Here is a 15,947-nt window from a genome sequence, read left to right on the forward strand (position 1 = left end):
GGGGCATTGCTACCCAGATGTTGAAGCAAAAATCTATCGATTTCAATCGATCTAGCATCCAGAGTGAAAGTTTTAGATTTCCATGACCGTGAGAAAATGTTTCCCGATTTCACACCTAAATGGCTGAAATCTAATTTTAAGCTTATGACTCCTTGTCCTAGATTTTCCCCCACCAGATCTTTGTATCCACCTTACTAAACCCCTTCATCATTTTAAATACACCAATTAGATTATCCCTCAACCTTCCAAACTGAAGGAAATATGAACCAAGTTTATGCAACCTGAACTAATAATTTAACTAAGCTCCATTATCATTCTGGTGAATCTGCACGCCCTCCAATCCAATATGTCCTTCTTGAAGTGCAGTGCCCAAAACTGAAAGCAGTACTCTAGGTAGAATCTGATCAAGGCCCTCTGTATAAATGAAACACAACTTCCTCCCCCTTTATATTCCAGCCTCCTCAAGACGAGGCCAACATTTCATTCCCCTTTGACTACTTTCTCTACCTGTGCACTAGTATTATTCCAATTTGTCTTGCAGATCCAAAGTGAATGAACTCACTCTTTCTTCCCCTCCCCACCTCTGCACCTAATAAAATTCCATCAAACACTGTTTTGCTCCTTCACTTGCTTTGTGTCCCTTTATAACTTCCTGATTCCATCCATACAACTTACTATACCTCCTAACTTGGTATCATCTGCACACTTAGGGCTGGATTTTATTCACCCAGGAGCAGTGCAGGCGAAAAGAAATGGCGGCCTGTACGTGCGGACCACATGCCACCGCGATGTAGCGCATGGTCCATCTTCTCCCCCCAAAATCACATGGAGGATACAGGCTCTCCGATGCCAGCAATGGCATCAGGTGCCTGTGCACAGGTGCTGGTGCCCTTTCTAAAGGGCAGCCAGCGCCTGCAGGGTCATTTAAATTTTTAAGACATACCATCCCCCCAATGTATCGATTAAAAACCTATTGCCCCTTTCCCAACCCCCAATAACAATTAAATTCAGCATTTGCCCTCTTCCCCTCCCCAAAACACTTATACCTTCCACACTTGATCTTTCCCCCTGCCGTAAACTGAACAAAGTGCAGAGGCCACCCCTTCCCATCATCCCCTACACTACTTATGTAAATCTGACCACGTCCCCTCCCCCACCGCACTAAAAATCATAAGTTCCCCGCTTCCCCACCACGGTAACGCCTGCTTTCCCTGGACAGGAAAGTTAAGGCACGTGAGTGCCTGCCGCCGCTCAAAAGATCGTAACCCAAAGGCAAGATCACTTAATTTTATTTAAATCTATTCATTTAATTAATTTAAATATGGTAACCCGTCGCCCAGCCGCAGGAGTCGGGGGGGGGGGGTGGGGCGAGCCGCCACGGAGCATCGCTGCCGCTGGCAAGATTGGGCCCGGCACTCCCGGAATGATCTTCCACCCTCCCCCCACCACGCCACAGAGCCCGACGTCGACAGCTTAGTAAAATCCCAGCCTTAGAGTTGTATATCCATTCCTTTATGTTATTGACCTACAAGATGAAAAGCTGTGGCTCCAGTTCAGATCCCTGGGGACATCACGTCACATCCCACCACAGTACACTCCATTTATCACTCCTCTCCATCTCCTACTGGCCAGCTAATTACCAACTCACGTGGCAAGGTTAGCGCCAATTCTGAGTGCTTTGTTTTTTTGCCAACAACCTCTTGTGCCGATTCTCATCGTCTTCTGGAAGGCCATATAGACAACATCCATGGACCCCACCCTCCTCCCATCCTATCCACCATGTGATTTCCACAAAAAATTCAACTAAATTAGTCAGACATGACATACCTTTCATTAACGCCTGTTGATCAGCTCATACTTCCAAGTGCTCAGTCATTCTGTCCCTGATGGATTCCAGTAACCTCCCCACAACTGATACTAGTGACAGATCTGTAGTTACCTGCTTTTCCTTCCCTAGATCATGGAGTGGCATTTGTAATTTTCTAATCCAATGGCACAATTCCCAAATTTATGACTAATGCACCCGTGTCTTCGACACCTATTTCTTTCAATACCGTGGGGTGAAAACCATCAAGTCCTGAAGACTTGTCTGCTTCACACCCCATTATTTTACTTGCATCAAATTCACAAAGTTACTTCTTTTACCATTGGCAGTTTGTCCCTTCCACCGTGAAAGCAGATACAAAGTACTCATTAACAAGTCTGCCATTTTCTTGCAGTCTATCTGCACCTTTCATTAATGGAACAACATTTTCCTTTATCACTTGTATTCTCAATGTGCTTAAGAAAACTTGTACTGTTAGTTTAACTGCAAGTCTTTCATATTCTTTTGCATCTTATTACCCCATTTATTGCTTTTAGTGTCTCAGTCCACTGGATTTCTGTTTTTTGCTTTTGGCTCAATGTCTCTTACTTGATTTGTTGATTATGGTTGCTTAACTATACAGTGCAGCTTTTGCCTTTTAGGAGCATGTAGAGGTTATGTAGCGCTCCAAATACTTCCCACTGTTTGTGGCCATCAATGTAGAAAAGTGTGCAGTTATGCACTTAGTTATATTTAAGGCATGCACAGAATAATATCGTTAACTGGTACCCAGGCATACAAGAGAGGAAGAAAGACTGGGGAATAATTACTGACTGTGACTCAAAAGCTTCAACACTGTTTCAGGAAGGCAAGACCATAGCAAATAGCGTTCTGGGCTCTGTTACATAGGTTATACACTGCAAAACTAGGACCCACAATAATAGACTTATATAAATCTTTGATAAGACCTCATTAGGAACATGCCATCCAGCTTTGTTTCCCTCTTCCCACCTCAGGAAGAACACTAATTCTGGAGAAGCCATAAAGTGCAACAAGAATGATCTCTAGCCAGAGAGCATTTAGCTATTCAGACAGACATCATACTTTGGGTTTGTATTTTCTGGAAAGAGAGACTTAGAAGGGATCTGACTAGTATTTATTCAAGACAAGGACAACATAAAAATAGATAGATAAGTAATGCATTTGAGATAACGGCGACAGGTAAAACTAGGGCCGCCAAAGTGAGGTTGGATGTCTGGATGTTTTACTTTTCCCACAGGGTAAGTGACCTGTGAAAAATTATATAGGAGGTAGCCAAGACTGGCCATCCCTAAAGGTAGCAATAAATGGACTTTTGCAGAAGGTGCTCAAAGCACTCAGAGAGCAAGAGAAAATTATTGTACACAATAGATGTTGGAATTCCTGGGACTTTTGACAGGGGACTCTAGAAATAGCTATAAATCTGTTATGTCCCCTCTCCCAGGATGTGGGTGCAGGGGTGATGAAGGGAATTTTGGAATATAGGGATTAAAATCAGTCAAAGATGGTGATAGGGACACATGAGTCTTATGGCCTTTTCTCATCCTCAATACAATCATAAATTACATGAAACTGTCAAACACAGAACAGAAACAAGTGACAGTTTTTAAAAATCAGTAAACAAAATAAACAGTTCTAAAATACCAGATATTTAACTAGAGTTTTATCACCTTTTGAGACTTCTGAGCTTTTTTCCTAGGCCCCTCGGAACTTTTGGCAGCATTTTGACAATGCAAAGTCGTGCTCCCACATGGAGTTCACCAGAGTGACCATTCTTTAGGAGGCTGATGGGATGTGAATAAGTTAAGCCTCAACAACCACAGCACAAACACATTAAAAGTCAGATGTAATGAAGTCATTTTTCAGGTTTAAAATAGGTGCCTGTAAAACCTCAACATCAAATCGTAGTTGGTGGAAGACATACAGGACTACTTTTTGGTTATGGGGGCAAGAGTAACAGAAAAGCTTCCCAGCGGCTTAATGCACTGTCTAGTATAGCACTGAACCATATAAACATGATTCAAATTCCACTTAGTGCAGAGTTAGCTGAGCTCAGCAAGGGAACCACTACAATTAATTACAGTAGCCCTACTCTTGTGATATTCAATCCACAGCCTATGGTTTACTTTCTACCTATGCTTCTAATTCTTAGTCCACCTCTATCTCCTAGAACAGGAGGTTTAGAAAATTCTGTTCTCAGCGCTGTATAAATGGGTAAATGCCAAATTCACACAGGCTTGTCTGAGAAGCCCACTGTAAGCAAAGGCTAGAGGGCATGTAGGGCCTTGGTGAATGATAGGGCAAACACTATATCTCCTTAACCAATGCAATTAAAGGATTGAGAAAACAAACAAGGAGGACTGAGAACAAGGGCAAATTCAGTATCAAATCAGACAGAGAGAGAAGACAGAATGACAGAGAATGACAGAAGGGAAGAGATTTTTTTTTTAAAAACTTAATTGACATTTTTAAAATCTCCAGCAATTCACAACCTGAAGGCAAGTTTCCACACATTAAATTGTTCGCTTTCCAGGCAAAAGAGGTTGATTAGCAGAAAATATCATTGGTAAGAGGGTACATACAATGCTAATTACTAGACTTAACTTTGTAGTGAGTTTAATGCTGCGAGTTTAATGGGCAATTAATATGCAAATGCAATAACTTCATGAAAATCACGGGAAGGTTATGGGTGAGATATTATTTTCACAAAGCTACCGGCAGAGATGCAAACCAGCCAGCAACTTATGGCAATTTACAAGTTATCTCTTATTTGTCACAAGTTGCTGGCCAATTTGCACATTGTTTACATGCTTTTTCCCCTGCAAATTTTAGGCCATTAACTTGTGAAAGGGATTTTAAAATTCATGCTTACTTCAGAGCGCTAACATTTTGTTGCTGCCGTTTATCTTACTAACACTAATGAATATGACCAGGTAAACTACTGGAGGCAAAAGAATTTGGAATACTTCACTAGTATTTAGAAATGCTTCTCTTCTAGCTAGAATGCTTTTGAGGTTCAAGACTAAATTTAGGAATAAAGTTGAACCAGTAGTAGCTAAAAGTTACTAAATACATCAGATGTGTTGCAAGACAGCAATGCATCAAAAGATTTCAATGGAAATAGTTAGTAAAAACTTTAAGTCCTTCATTAGCATCATCTGAACAGGAAGATCTGTTCACATTAGCAGCGCAAGAGAAGAGATAATATACAAGAATGTTCATTTAAACTTGTGTCTCACAAGGCTTTATTGTGTGTGCAATAAAAACAAGAAATGCTGGAATCACTCAGCAGGTCTGGCAGCATCTGTGGAAAGAGAAGCAGAGTTAACGTTTCGGGTCAGTGACTCTTCATCTGCTTCTCTTTCCACAGATGCTGCCAGACCTGCTGAGTGATTCCAGTATTTCTTGTTTTTATTTCAGATTTCCAGCATCCGCAGTATTTTGCTTTTATTTTATTGTGTGTGCAGGTGGGCTTTCCCAATAAGATAAGGACTTCTCTGTCCTATGCATGGTGGGAGTTGGGGGTGGGGGGGGGGGGGGGGGGGGTGCAAGAGAAGAAATGGCAAGAGCTCCCACTTCTGATTGTCATGCAGTGACTCCTGCTGAGAAATGGTTGTGTGTGAAGTGAGGAAAGGAACATTCAGTGCCAGGCTCCTCTTCCTGTCAAATAGCATGTTGGTACCTGCTGATCAACAAATGAACAACGGGTACTTGGGTTGCTAAAGTCTGGGGAACTATAACCCCACATGAATCAACACCTTCTGGAGAATAGGGAGCCAGTTGGTGGAAGAAGAAAGGAATTATAGTTAGGATTATGGGCAACAAATCGGAAGGATCAGCAATCAAGCTCAGCTGCTTATCTGCTCATCAAAAAATAAAAATACAAGCCGTTCTTGTTGTTTAAAAATGTAACAGAAATCACAGCTACATACTTGGACTGCAAGAAGCATCTGATAGAATAGCAGTTTGGTGGTTTGTTCTGTCAGTCCTTTTGAGCGCACCACTCGATCAAAAAGTTCTCCGCCTTCCATCCTTAAAAAAGGATAACATCTTACTCAAATTGATTTTTTGTACCTTAACATGACAAGATAATTTCTCTAACTCATGCTGCAATTATTTCTGATTGCAGTATATGATTTAGGATTGCAAAGAAGAGAAACAATTCAATAGTATGCAACCACATTTTCAATCAGGACACGACTTAAATGGAATTGTGGTTATGGGACTTAACTACCATTGTGTTATGAACGATCACACTGGCAAATTCAAGTGAGCTGTAATTATTAATACACTAATTTTGCAGCAAGCATTGTATAATTCAGTCCCCTTTACATGTAAAATGGAGTTGGGCAAAATAACTTATAAAGCAGTAGCCACAAAAATGCACTGACCACATCTCCAAATGTTTTATGTTAACGCAGTAACCTCAATTCCTTAGTTCAGAATACAGCACACATCAGTATTTTTCTGTTAATATAGGCTAGCCTGTCTCAGGTATACCTGGCCCCTTAATTCAAAAGACAAATTATTTGAATGCCTCCTCTTTCATTAACAGCCAGGTTTCTTCAATTTTTTTAAGCCAGTTAGTCCTGGTGAGAGAAATCCAACCTCGGAGGAAAACAAACTTCAGCAAATGACCATTGATCAACAGTCTCAATAGGGAAAAAGCACACTTTCACAGCTCGGAAAAAGGGTCTGAAATGCTCAAGTGAGTCCATCACCTGGTTTCCTCCACAATGTCCCCACTTAATTTTTTATTTTAAAAAATCAATTCTTTCTGATACGGATTACATCTCAATTTTGACCGCATTTTAAAATTCTCCCACCACTTCGACAAAGATCAATGGTAGTTATCTTACATATCTACAGGGAATTAATCAGTGCCCGAGTAAATACTCCCTTTTAAACATTTTCTAAACTTGTTTAATTGAGATGCCCAGTATGTATACCATCAGAATTTGTTCCAATTCATTCCACTTTGGAACAAAGGAATGTTGGCCTCCAAGTTATTTTACTTCAGCTAGTACAAATAAAAAGAACAGACTAGGAAAATCAATTTTCCAAGGCCAGAGAAGTGAAACACTTACAAATCCAGCACAATGTAGAAAGAGTCTTCAAAATCAAACACCTCCTCAATCTTGATTATGCAAGGCTTTAAGAAAGAGAAAAATGATTAGGCAGACAGTAATATTTCAGTAGAAAAAAAGTGGTTGATTTCTGTGACTTACATGGTCCAATTTCTTTAGAATCTCAATTTCTGTTGCAACATTTGAAGCAGAACATTTTGAAGCAGGATCCTGCAGAAAACAGAGTCGGGTTAGGAACTTGTAATAAAGAAAGATAGTTCAATGCTAACAAATTTGGTTCACGTACAAGGCTTAGCCAGAAATCAAGAAGTATGAAAATTGATTTTAATCCATCACTTATCGAGGCAGCATTTGACCTAGTATGGCATCAAGGAGCCCTAGCCAAACTGAAGTTAAAGGAAATTAGGGGGAAAACCCTCCACTGGTTGGATTCATAACTAGCACAAAGAAGGATGGTTGTGGTTATGGAAGTCAATCATCTCAGTCCCAGGACATTGCTGCAGGAGTTCCTCGGGGTAGTGTCCTAGGCCCAACCATCTTCAGCTGCTTCATAAATGACCTTCCCTCCAACATAAGGTCAGAAGCAGGGATGATTGTACGAAGTTCAGTACTATTCACAATTCCTCAGATACTGAAGCAGTCCATGTCCATATGCAGCAAGACCTGCACAACATTCAAGCTTGGGCTGATAAGTGGCAAGTAACATTTGCACTGCACAAGTGCAAGCCAATGACTATCGCCAACAAGAGAATTTAACCCTCTCCCCTTGACATTCAACAGCATTACCATCCCTGAATCGCCCACTATCAACATCCTGGGGGGGGTCACCATTGACCAGAAACTGAACTGGAACAGCCACATAAATACTATGACTGCAAAAGCAGGTCAGAGGCTGGGAATTCTGTGGCGAGTAATCCACCTCCAGACTCTCCAAAGCCTGTCCACCATCTACAAGACACAAGTTAGGAGCGTGATGGAATACTCCCCTTCTTGAGTGGTGTTGGAGGTGCACTCATCTAGGCAAGTGCTCGACCATCCAGAACAAAGCAGCCTGCTTGATCGGCACCCCATCCACCACCGCGCACTGTGGCAGCAGTGTACACCATCTACAAGATGCACTGCAGCAACTCACCACGCCGCCTTCAACAGCACCTTCCAAACGCACAACCTCTTTCACCTAGCAGGACAAGGGCAGCCAACAAGTAGGAATGCCACCACTTGCAAGTTCCCCTCCAAGCCACACACCATCTTGACTGGGAACTATATCACTGTTCCTTCACTGTCACTGGATCAAAATCCTAATACTCCCTCCCCAACAGTTCTGTGGAAGTACCCGCACCAGATGGTTCAAGAAGGCAGCTCACCACCACCATCTCAAAGGCAATTAGGAATGGGCAAATGCTGGTCTTGCCGGCAACACCCACATCCCATGAAACAAATGAAAGAAAGAAATGGTATGAACTATCAGCTGCTTCACTTCATGCAAATAGTCTGGTATTACAGTTGTGTTATACCGAAGGCTGCACTGGCAGTAAGTCAATAGCCAATACACTCCTGCAGTAAAGTGGCACTGGAGGTACACATGAATTATTTGTTCCATTCAACACTCAAAAGATTCATTCCGCTCAAAAGTATGCAGTGCGCAGTTTCAGGAGCAAACTGGTGATTTTTCAGAAGAATGGCTGGCATGTTTTAAGACGGCATATTCTTCAATCCCAAGGGCTGCATAAATCAGAAAGTTTGGCTTATTGTTTACATCAGAGGGATTCCAAACGAAACTTGGAAGCTCGAAATCTAAAGCAAGTTGCTAGTGAAAGGCTCTTTCATCATTTCCTTGCTGTTGATATTTAATTCAACTAAGTTTTTTTTTTACATACTGATAGGCACATACCTGTTAAAAATTGAGACGGTGTTTAAAAGGGACTATTTACTCAGGCACTGCTTCATTCCCTGTACATGGTAAAATAACCTCTCATTGATTAAATAAAGGGATTTTGCTTTTGCAATCACAAAGCACCTTGCTGCTTTTTTAAAAAATGATTTCAAATGCATCATTATTCAGCTTTCTTCAATTGAAAACCATGGAAACCAGGCTTCCTGGAAGGGCTTTCTTTCTTAAAAGCACTGACTCATGCCCCACATGGAATACTGTTCCAAAAGCTGGCTGGTTAAATATTAGCAAAACCAAACTCACTGAAGTAGCCATTCTACATATGTAAGGCTAGACAGGGAATTTCTGCTGGCATTATTAAAACTAGTCTCGCACTAACTGTATCATCCAATTATTGTCCAAGACGATAGCTACAAACTTGGTACACAAAGTCAGAATCAAATCTGGTATCTCGAGTCCATATGGCTCAGTTGCACATCACAGCGCATTTAGATGCTGAACCTTTGGATGAACCTCACCTGTGTCCAATTACACCTGGATTATTACACTGCCTCAAGAAAAGTATAAATAGTGTCATGCAGGCCCCCACCTGCCAAGAATGAGGCACATATATTTTGCCACACGGACATAAAATTTTAAAATTCTTGCTGTGAAAAAATGAAGGCCTATTACAAGGGGTTGCCAAGCCCCTGACTGGAAAGACATTTGTTTAGTAACAGACAGTGCTTGGAAAGGACAAAGAGGCTACTCCTCGCTCCAATTTAATCCACAATGGACTTTTGATTACCAGACGTTGAAGGTGGAGATGCTAGCATTCCAGGTTAACTGCTAAGATGGCCGAATACACAAACAGACGTGGTCAGACCAGTTTAGTCACATGACTAACTGGCTGTTGGAGTTTTTTGAATTTGAACTTACCACAGAGAATTTGAACTCAAAGCGGTTTGCTCCTGGACTGGAAAAGACCTCTCTCCTATCTGCTCTCATCTCTCTCTCACCAGCTTCGGAAACCACTGAAGACATATGAACCCCAAGACAGAAAAGTCTGCTACAGTGAACAAGGTGGACCTCAATGAAAAGCAAGACCACCTACAATCAAGGACTCTACAGCAAGCTCGAACCACAGTAAAAAAACACCCTCTTCAGAGATTGCCTCAAACCTCTCCATTATTTTTCTTCTGCTTTTTTTTGTTTCTATTTGCATGTGCGCATCACGTATGCATGTTAGCGTGGGGCGCAGCGAGTATTCATAGGCGTTAACCGAATTAGAGTTTAAGTTTAATAAAATTTCACTTTTCTTCTTTAAACCCAAGAAAGCCTGTTTATGCTCATTTCTTTGCCTTATAATTAGAAAGTGGTGAACAAGGATTCACCAAGGGGGAGCTCAAAACACAGTGCTTAAAATTAAAACCCTGTTACAATAAGACCAGGTGAAGACTGAGAAAGACCCCTAGACACCTTTCTCACCCGGTCGTAACAATAGCAAACTTATCAATGGTTTTTCTTCCCTCCATGCATTAGGCATCCTGTAAAATACAACTTGATCCCAAGTCTGCTGCTAGGAAACTACCCTCCCGTAGGAATGATCAAAAGTACAGTCTGGGCTGCCTTCCCCTCTGATTTTCCTGCACTGTAGGGATTTCTTCAAGACAAGTCCATCTCCTTATCTGTATCTCTTTCAGATTGGGCACTCTCCACTTGGGGTAACATGAACACAAGCCCCAACACTCCGCAGAACAGCACTTCCACATCCTAAAGTGCCGTACTACCGGGCTCCCCATGAATGCAGAGCTTGCTAAAATGACAGATTTTGTAGACTTGGCTCAAGAGTTTAAAGTTCAAAGGTTCTAGTTGAGGAAATGTCAGTTACATTAAATGTCACAAGATAAATACTGGCAGAGGATATTTAACCCATCTAAATTCAGCCATCTAGAAAAGCTTGCAGTACCTTTACCTGCCCCTGTATCCCTCCCCACCACCCTCCTCAAACACAGAATCCAAATAGCTCTTAAATAATTGTAAGGTTCCGCCTTCACTACCCCAACAGGCATTGCTAACTGCTATATGACATACTTTGAATTACTGCCCCAGAATTCTACACAGTTTAATATCTTATCTAACTCTGTAAGGTCCCAATCACTTCCTTTCTAGCTTTGCTGATACGAAGATCATTCAGCTTCATTAAAAAAAACACTACAGATACTGTGAAATTCAATTGGTCATACTTACTCCTCGCTCAGATGCAAGTTGTGCAAATTTTGGTTTATGTACAATCTTCACAGCTACCTTCTTACAGTTTGCCTTCTCAAATGCCAGCTTCACTTCTCCACAAACACCCCTGCAGCATAATTTTTGTTAAATTAGGAATTAATCCAAACTACAAATTAAAGAATAAAACAAATTGCACATAAAGGTAAGCTACACGAGGGACCTGGTTTATGCATGCTGTGAAAGTAATTTCTGTTGGCATTATAATTTACTAGACAGTACTGGAGCTCCTTGACTGCATGTTTAGAATGAAGATGATTTATATAAGCGGGCGGTTCTCTACTTTGATACATGAAGCAGTAAACTCAACCAAGGAGTTACAGCATTCATGAATGGTAACCAGACTGATCAGTAACAAAATAGATTAAAGAAAGATAAACTGCTCATCCTTCATTTTATTTGAGCAGTTTAAAGACAAAAATATTGATTGCACTTTGTAGCTTGTAACTTATTCAATAGCATTCTGGTTTTTGCAAAGTTAATCGATTTCAGCCAGTACAATTTGCTAATTGATTCCACACTAGGTTACTTTTGGGGGGCAGTGGGGAGGAATAGGAAGAAACCATCGGAGTTTTGTTCCCAATCACCATCCAGGTAACCTTACTGGAAGTGTGATCAGCTGGGGGTGGAATTAGGCCCAATTGAAATGCTCCTTCTCCAAAGATCCAATAGCCCATCCATGCTGATTTGGATCACACAAAAATAATGACCATTTGGGCAAAGTAGGAGAGGGCTCCCAACACCTAGAAAACCACAGCACAGCAAAAGAAAAAAAACTGCAGATGGTGGAAATCTCAAATGAATACAGAAAATGCTGGAATATATAGCAGATCTTTAAAAAAGATACATTAACTTTTCTCTTCCAACTGGTTAGTTTTTGTATAATGTTTTCTTAAACAATTTCACAGTTGTCACTCAGAATATTACAACATAAACTAAGGAAGGACTTTGAACTACCTGAAAAGAAAAAGGTAACTTGTACTTACGAGCCAAGAGTTTTTGAAATGATGTATTTATCCCGAAACCCTTTTGGTAGGTTCAATTGGTCATCAGTTGTGAGATCAGAGAAGACAAAAACTAGAAAATAGCCACAGAGGACATTAAATCATAAGCATCATCTAAAAAGTTGTTGTTAAAACCACAGTAATATTTTCCCCCTTGAACAGTTCAGGAATAGCAAAGCTTACATTCGGGTTAAGGAGACCACAATACTATTTTTAAATATTGTAGTAAGTGTTACTACATTATTCGTGGATTCTAACACAGTGAAATGTACTTTAAGGCTATTTTTAACTCATGAGGTATGTCATGCATCTAAATGTCCCATTAATATCATTCTCCTCTAGAGTCAGGTTTCTTAAAAATATCCACATATACATCAAACAACAGTACACACAATTTTAACATTTAAAACTGGGGAATTGTTAAACAGAAACCTTTAAAAGTTGTAGCTCAACTGCTGGTAATCAATGCAATTACAAGGGCTGCCCAAAGCATTACTCAGTCTGTAACACAGACTAGGGAGTGGAGCAATCAGTTAAGGAATGCAACATGATGGGGGCCAGGAAGCACAAGGGCCAAGCTGAAGCAGGGTTGGTTTCCAGCATTCTGGCAACAGCAAATTTAGAGACTGAAATGGCAGAAATACTCCCAGGCTTGAACCAGAGAGAAAATGGCAGTGCCTGCTCTGTATAATATACAGGATGCTTGCACTATTGTTATTATACATTACAAGCCATTGTGCACAATATTGCATTGTTTCACCTGTTGTATTTCACAACTTAATTTTATTTTTTATTGTTGTACCAAGTTGCAGCATGCTCTTGCTGTTGCAAAATCCTGATGTGTTGCACACCTACCTACTTCAAAATGTGGCATTCATTGGACTCTGCAGGGAGACACAACCTTAAGCTGTATTGTGGGAGTTTTGTCCAGATTGTTTGTACAGTGACACTGCATATATTTTGAAAGTTCCAGTCTGTTATTTGGTTGAATCTCAAAGGAAGCTCAGACACCTAAAAGAGGCACAAGTGTCTGAAGGGAAATGTTGAAGCGATTTCAAACACAGAAAAGTATGAACTTGAATTCCTATGGCGTTTCAAGTGTTCATCTAAATACTTCTTAAATGTCGAGAGTGTTCCCTGCCTCTACCACGGGCCAAGAGCGGGAAAATAGGATTAGTTTGGACGGGTACTTGATGGTCGGTGCAGGCGCGTTGGGCCGAAGGGCCTGTTTCTGTGCTGTAAAACTCTTATGACTCTATATTGTTTTTCATGACCCAGGATGTCCCAAACTGCTTCACAGCCAATTAAGTATTTTTGAAGTGTAGTTACTGTTGCAATGTAAACAAATGCATTGGGTAACTTGCACAGAGCAATGAGATGAATGACTGGATAACCTGTTTTAGTGATGTTGGTTGAGGGAGAAATGCTGGCTAGGACATAGAGAAAGCTCTTCTTTCCTAAAGTGGGTCCATGGGATCTTTTAATGTCCTCGAGAGGACAGAAGGGAGTTCAGAAAGAGCTAGTACAAGGCCTCCAGGAGTAATTTTCAAAGAAATATTTTGAACCATTTATTTGGCTCATCTTCTCCATTTTGGTCATTTCAAAGTCGATTTACTGTGCTCAATTGTGGTTTCTTGCGGCTGTTTGAGCCAGTCAGGTGCATGTGTGACAGGTTTTTGTAGATTTGACATGGACCCCACCCCACCCCTCCAAAAAAAAATTAAAATTCAAAAAATGTGGTGTGTGAGTGGGCCCCAGGCTGCTTATTCACAGGAAATATGCTTATTTTAAATTAGGACCCAACTAGAGTTGTACAAAAGATGAGCGAACCATGCGCTCATACTTAAGCAATTGGTCCAGAACAGCAAACCAAAATTAGAGCTCCATGAAGTAATGGATGAAGAGCCCTCATAATACCCTTTTAAAAGAGCCACACATTCGCCCAGGCATGCGCCATGGAGAGGTCACTCCATAGTTTCCTCACAGCGACTGAAACAACACAGAAGGCAGCAGTTACGGGTTATAAGTCCAGCTAAATTGGCGTAGAGATTGGGCGCCACGGGTTGCCTTTGTCGGTGGGAGAGGTCATCGCACCTCACTGGACAGCTACCGCCCGCCTCAAACCAGGCAGCCCCTGGTCAATAAGGTTCTGTCCCGCCACAGTCCACCTGCTTCAATGGGTGCTTGGAGCTCAGGGTCATTGCCCGAAAGGTGGACTGCAACACCGCACCAAACAACATGAAAAAAGGAAAGAAGGTACCAGGCCTTCGCTTTGCAAGCTGGAACGTCAGAACTATGTGTCCTGGCCTGTCGGAAGACCTTACACAAATCAACGATTCTCAGAAGACCGCCATCATTAACAACGAGCTCAGTAGACTCAATGTAGACATTGCAGCACTGCAGGAGACACGCCTCCCCGCGAGTGGATCTCTAGCAGAGCAAGACTACACCTTCTTCTGGCAGGGCAGGGCTCCTGAAGAACCAAGACAGCATGGAGTGGGCTTCGCCATCAGAAACTCCTTGCTCAGCATGATAGAGCCTTCCTCAAATGGCTCGGAACACATACTGTCCATCCGACTGCTCACCACCTCTGGTCCAGTACACCTACTCAGCATCTATGCTCCAACACTCTGCTCCCCACCTGAAGCGAAAGACCAGTTCTACGAGGAACTCCATATCATTAGCAGCATGCCCAACACCAAACACTTGTTCCTGCTGGGGGACTTTAATGCCAGGGTTGGGGCCGACCATGACTCATGGCCCTCCTGCCTTGGGCGCTATGGCGTTGGAAGGATGAATGAGAACGGGCAGAGACTGCTTGAGTTGTGTACCTAACATAACCTCTGCATTACCAACTCGTTCTTTCACACTAAACGCTGTCACCAGGTTTCATGGAGGCACCCAAGATCGCGTCGTTGGCACCAGCTAGACCTCATCGTCACAAGGCGAGCCTCCTTAAACAGTGTTCAAATCACATGCAGCTTCCACAGTGCGGACTGCGACACCGACCACTCCCTGGTGCACAAGGTTAGACGAAGACCAAAGAAGTTGCATTATTCGAAGCAGAAGGGTCACCCGCGCATCCACAGCTGTTACAAAAATTTCTAAATTCACTTGTAACAGCCCTTCAAAACACTCCCACAGGGGATGCTGAGACCAAGTGGGCCCACATCAGAGACGCCATCTATGAGTCAGCTTTGACCACCTATGGCAAACATGCAAAGAGAAATGCAGACTGGTTTCAATCTCATAATGAAGAGCTGGAACCTGTCATAGCCGCTAAGCGCACTGCACTGTTGAACTACAAGAAAGCCCCCAGCGAGTTAACATCCGTGGCACTTAAAGCAGCTAGAAGCACTGCACAAAGAACAGCCAGGCGCTGCGCAAATGACTACTGGCAACACCTATGCAACCATATTCAGCTGGCCTCAGACACTGGAAACATCAGAGGAATGTATGATGGCATCAAGAGAGCTTTTGGGCCAACCATCAAGAAGATCGCCCCCCTCAAATCTAAATCAGGGGACATAATCACTGACCAACGCAAACAAATGGACCGCTGGGTTGAGCACTACCTAGAACTGTACTCCAGGGAGAATGTTGTCACCGAGACTGCCCTCAATGCAGCCTCTACCAGTCATGGATGAGCTGGACATACAGCCAACAAAATTGGAACTCAGTGATGCCATTGATTCTCTAGCCAGCGGAAAAGCCCCAGGGAAGGACAGCATTACCCCTGAAATAATCAAGAGTGCCAAGCCTGCTATACTCTCAGCACTACATGAACTGCTATGCCTGTGCTGGGACGAGGGAGCAGTACCCCAGGACATGCGCGATGCCAATATCATCACCCT

The 15,947-nt window shown here is 42.2% G+C and overlaps 1 protein-coding gene across 4 annotated transcripts in view; it reads right to left on the reverse strand.

The window, feature by feature from the left end:
* chek2 (checkpoint kinase 2) overlaps nucleotides 1-15,947 on the reverse strand; it is a 47,372-nt gene that overhangs the window by 16,947 nt on the left and 14,478 nt on the right. For all 4 annotated transcript variants that reach the window (XR_010977222.1, XM_068054705.1, XM_068054704.1 and 1 more), the window contains 5 exons: nucleotides 12,076-12,166; nucleotides 11,051-11,159; nucleotides 7,072-7,140; nucleotides 6,931-6,995; nucleotides 5,776-5,875 (listed from right to left, as the gene is read on the reverse strand). Coding sequence is in view for 3 of the 4 variants with exons in the window: in XM_068054705.1 (XP_067910806.1) it covers nucleotides 5,776-5,875; nucleotides 6,931-6,995; nucleotides 7,072-7,140; nucleotides 11,051-11,159; nucleotides 12,076-12,166 (434 nt within the window). In the remaining variant the exon portion in view is untranslated. The remainder of the gene's footprint in view (nucleotides 1-5,775; nucleotides 5,876-6,930; nucleotides 6,996-7,071; nucleotides 7,141-11,050; nucleotides 11,160-12,075; nucleotides 12,167-15,947) is intronic.

Source organism: Heterodontus francisci, chromosome 23, assembly GCF_036365525.1.
Source record: "Heterodontus francisci isolate sHetFra1 chromosome 23, sHetFra1.hap1, whole genome shotgun sequence".
Lineage (NCBI taxonomy): Eukaryota > Metazoa > Chordata > Chondrichthyes > Heterodontiformes > Heterodontidae > Heterodontus > Heterodontus francisci.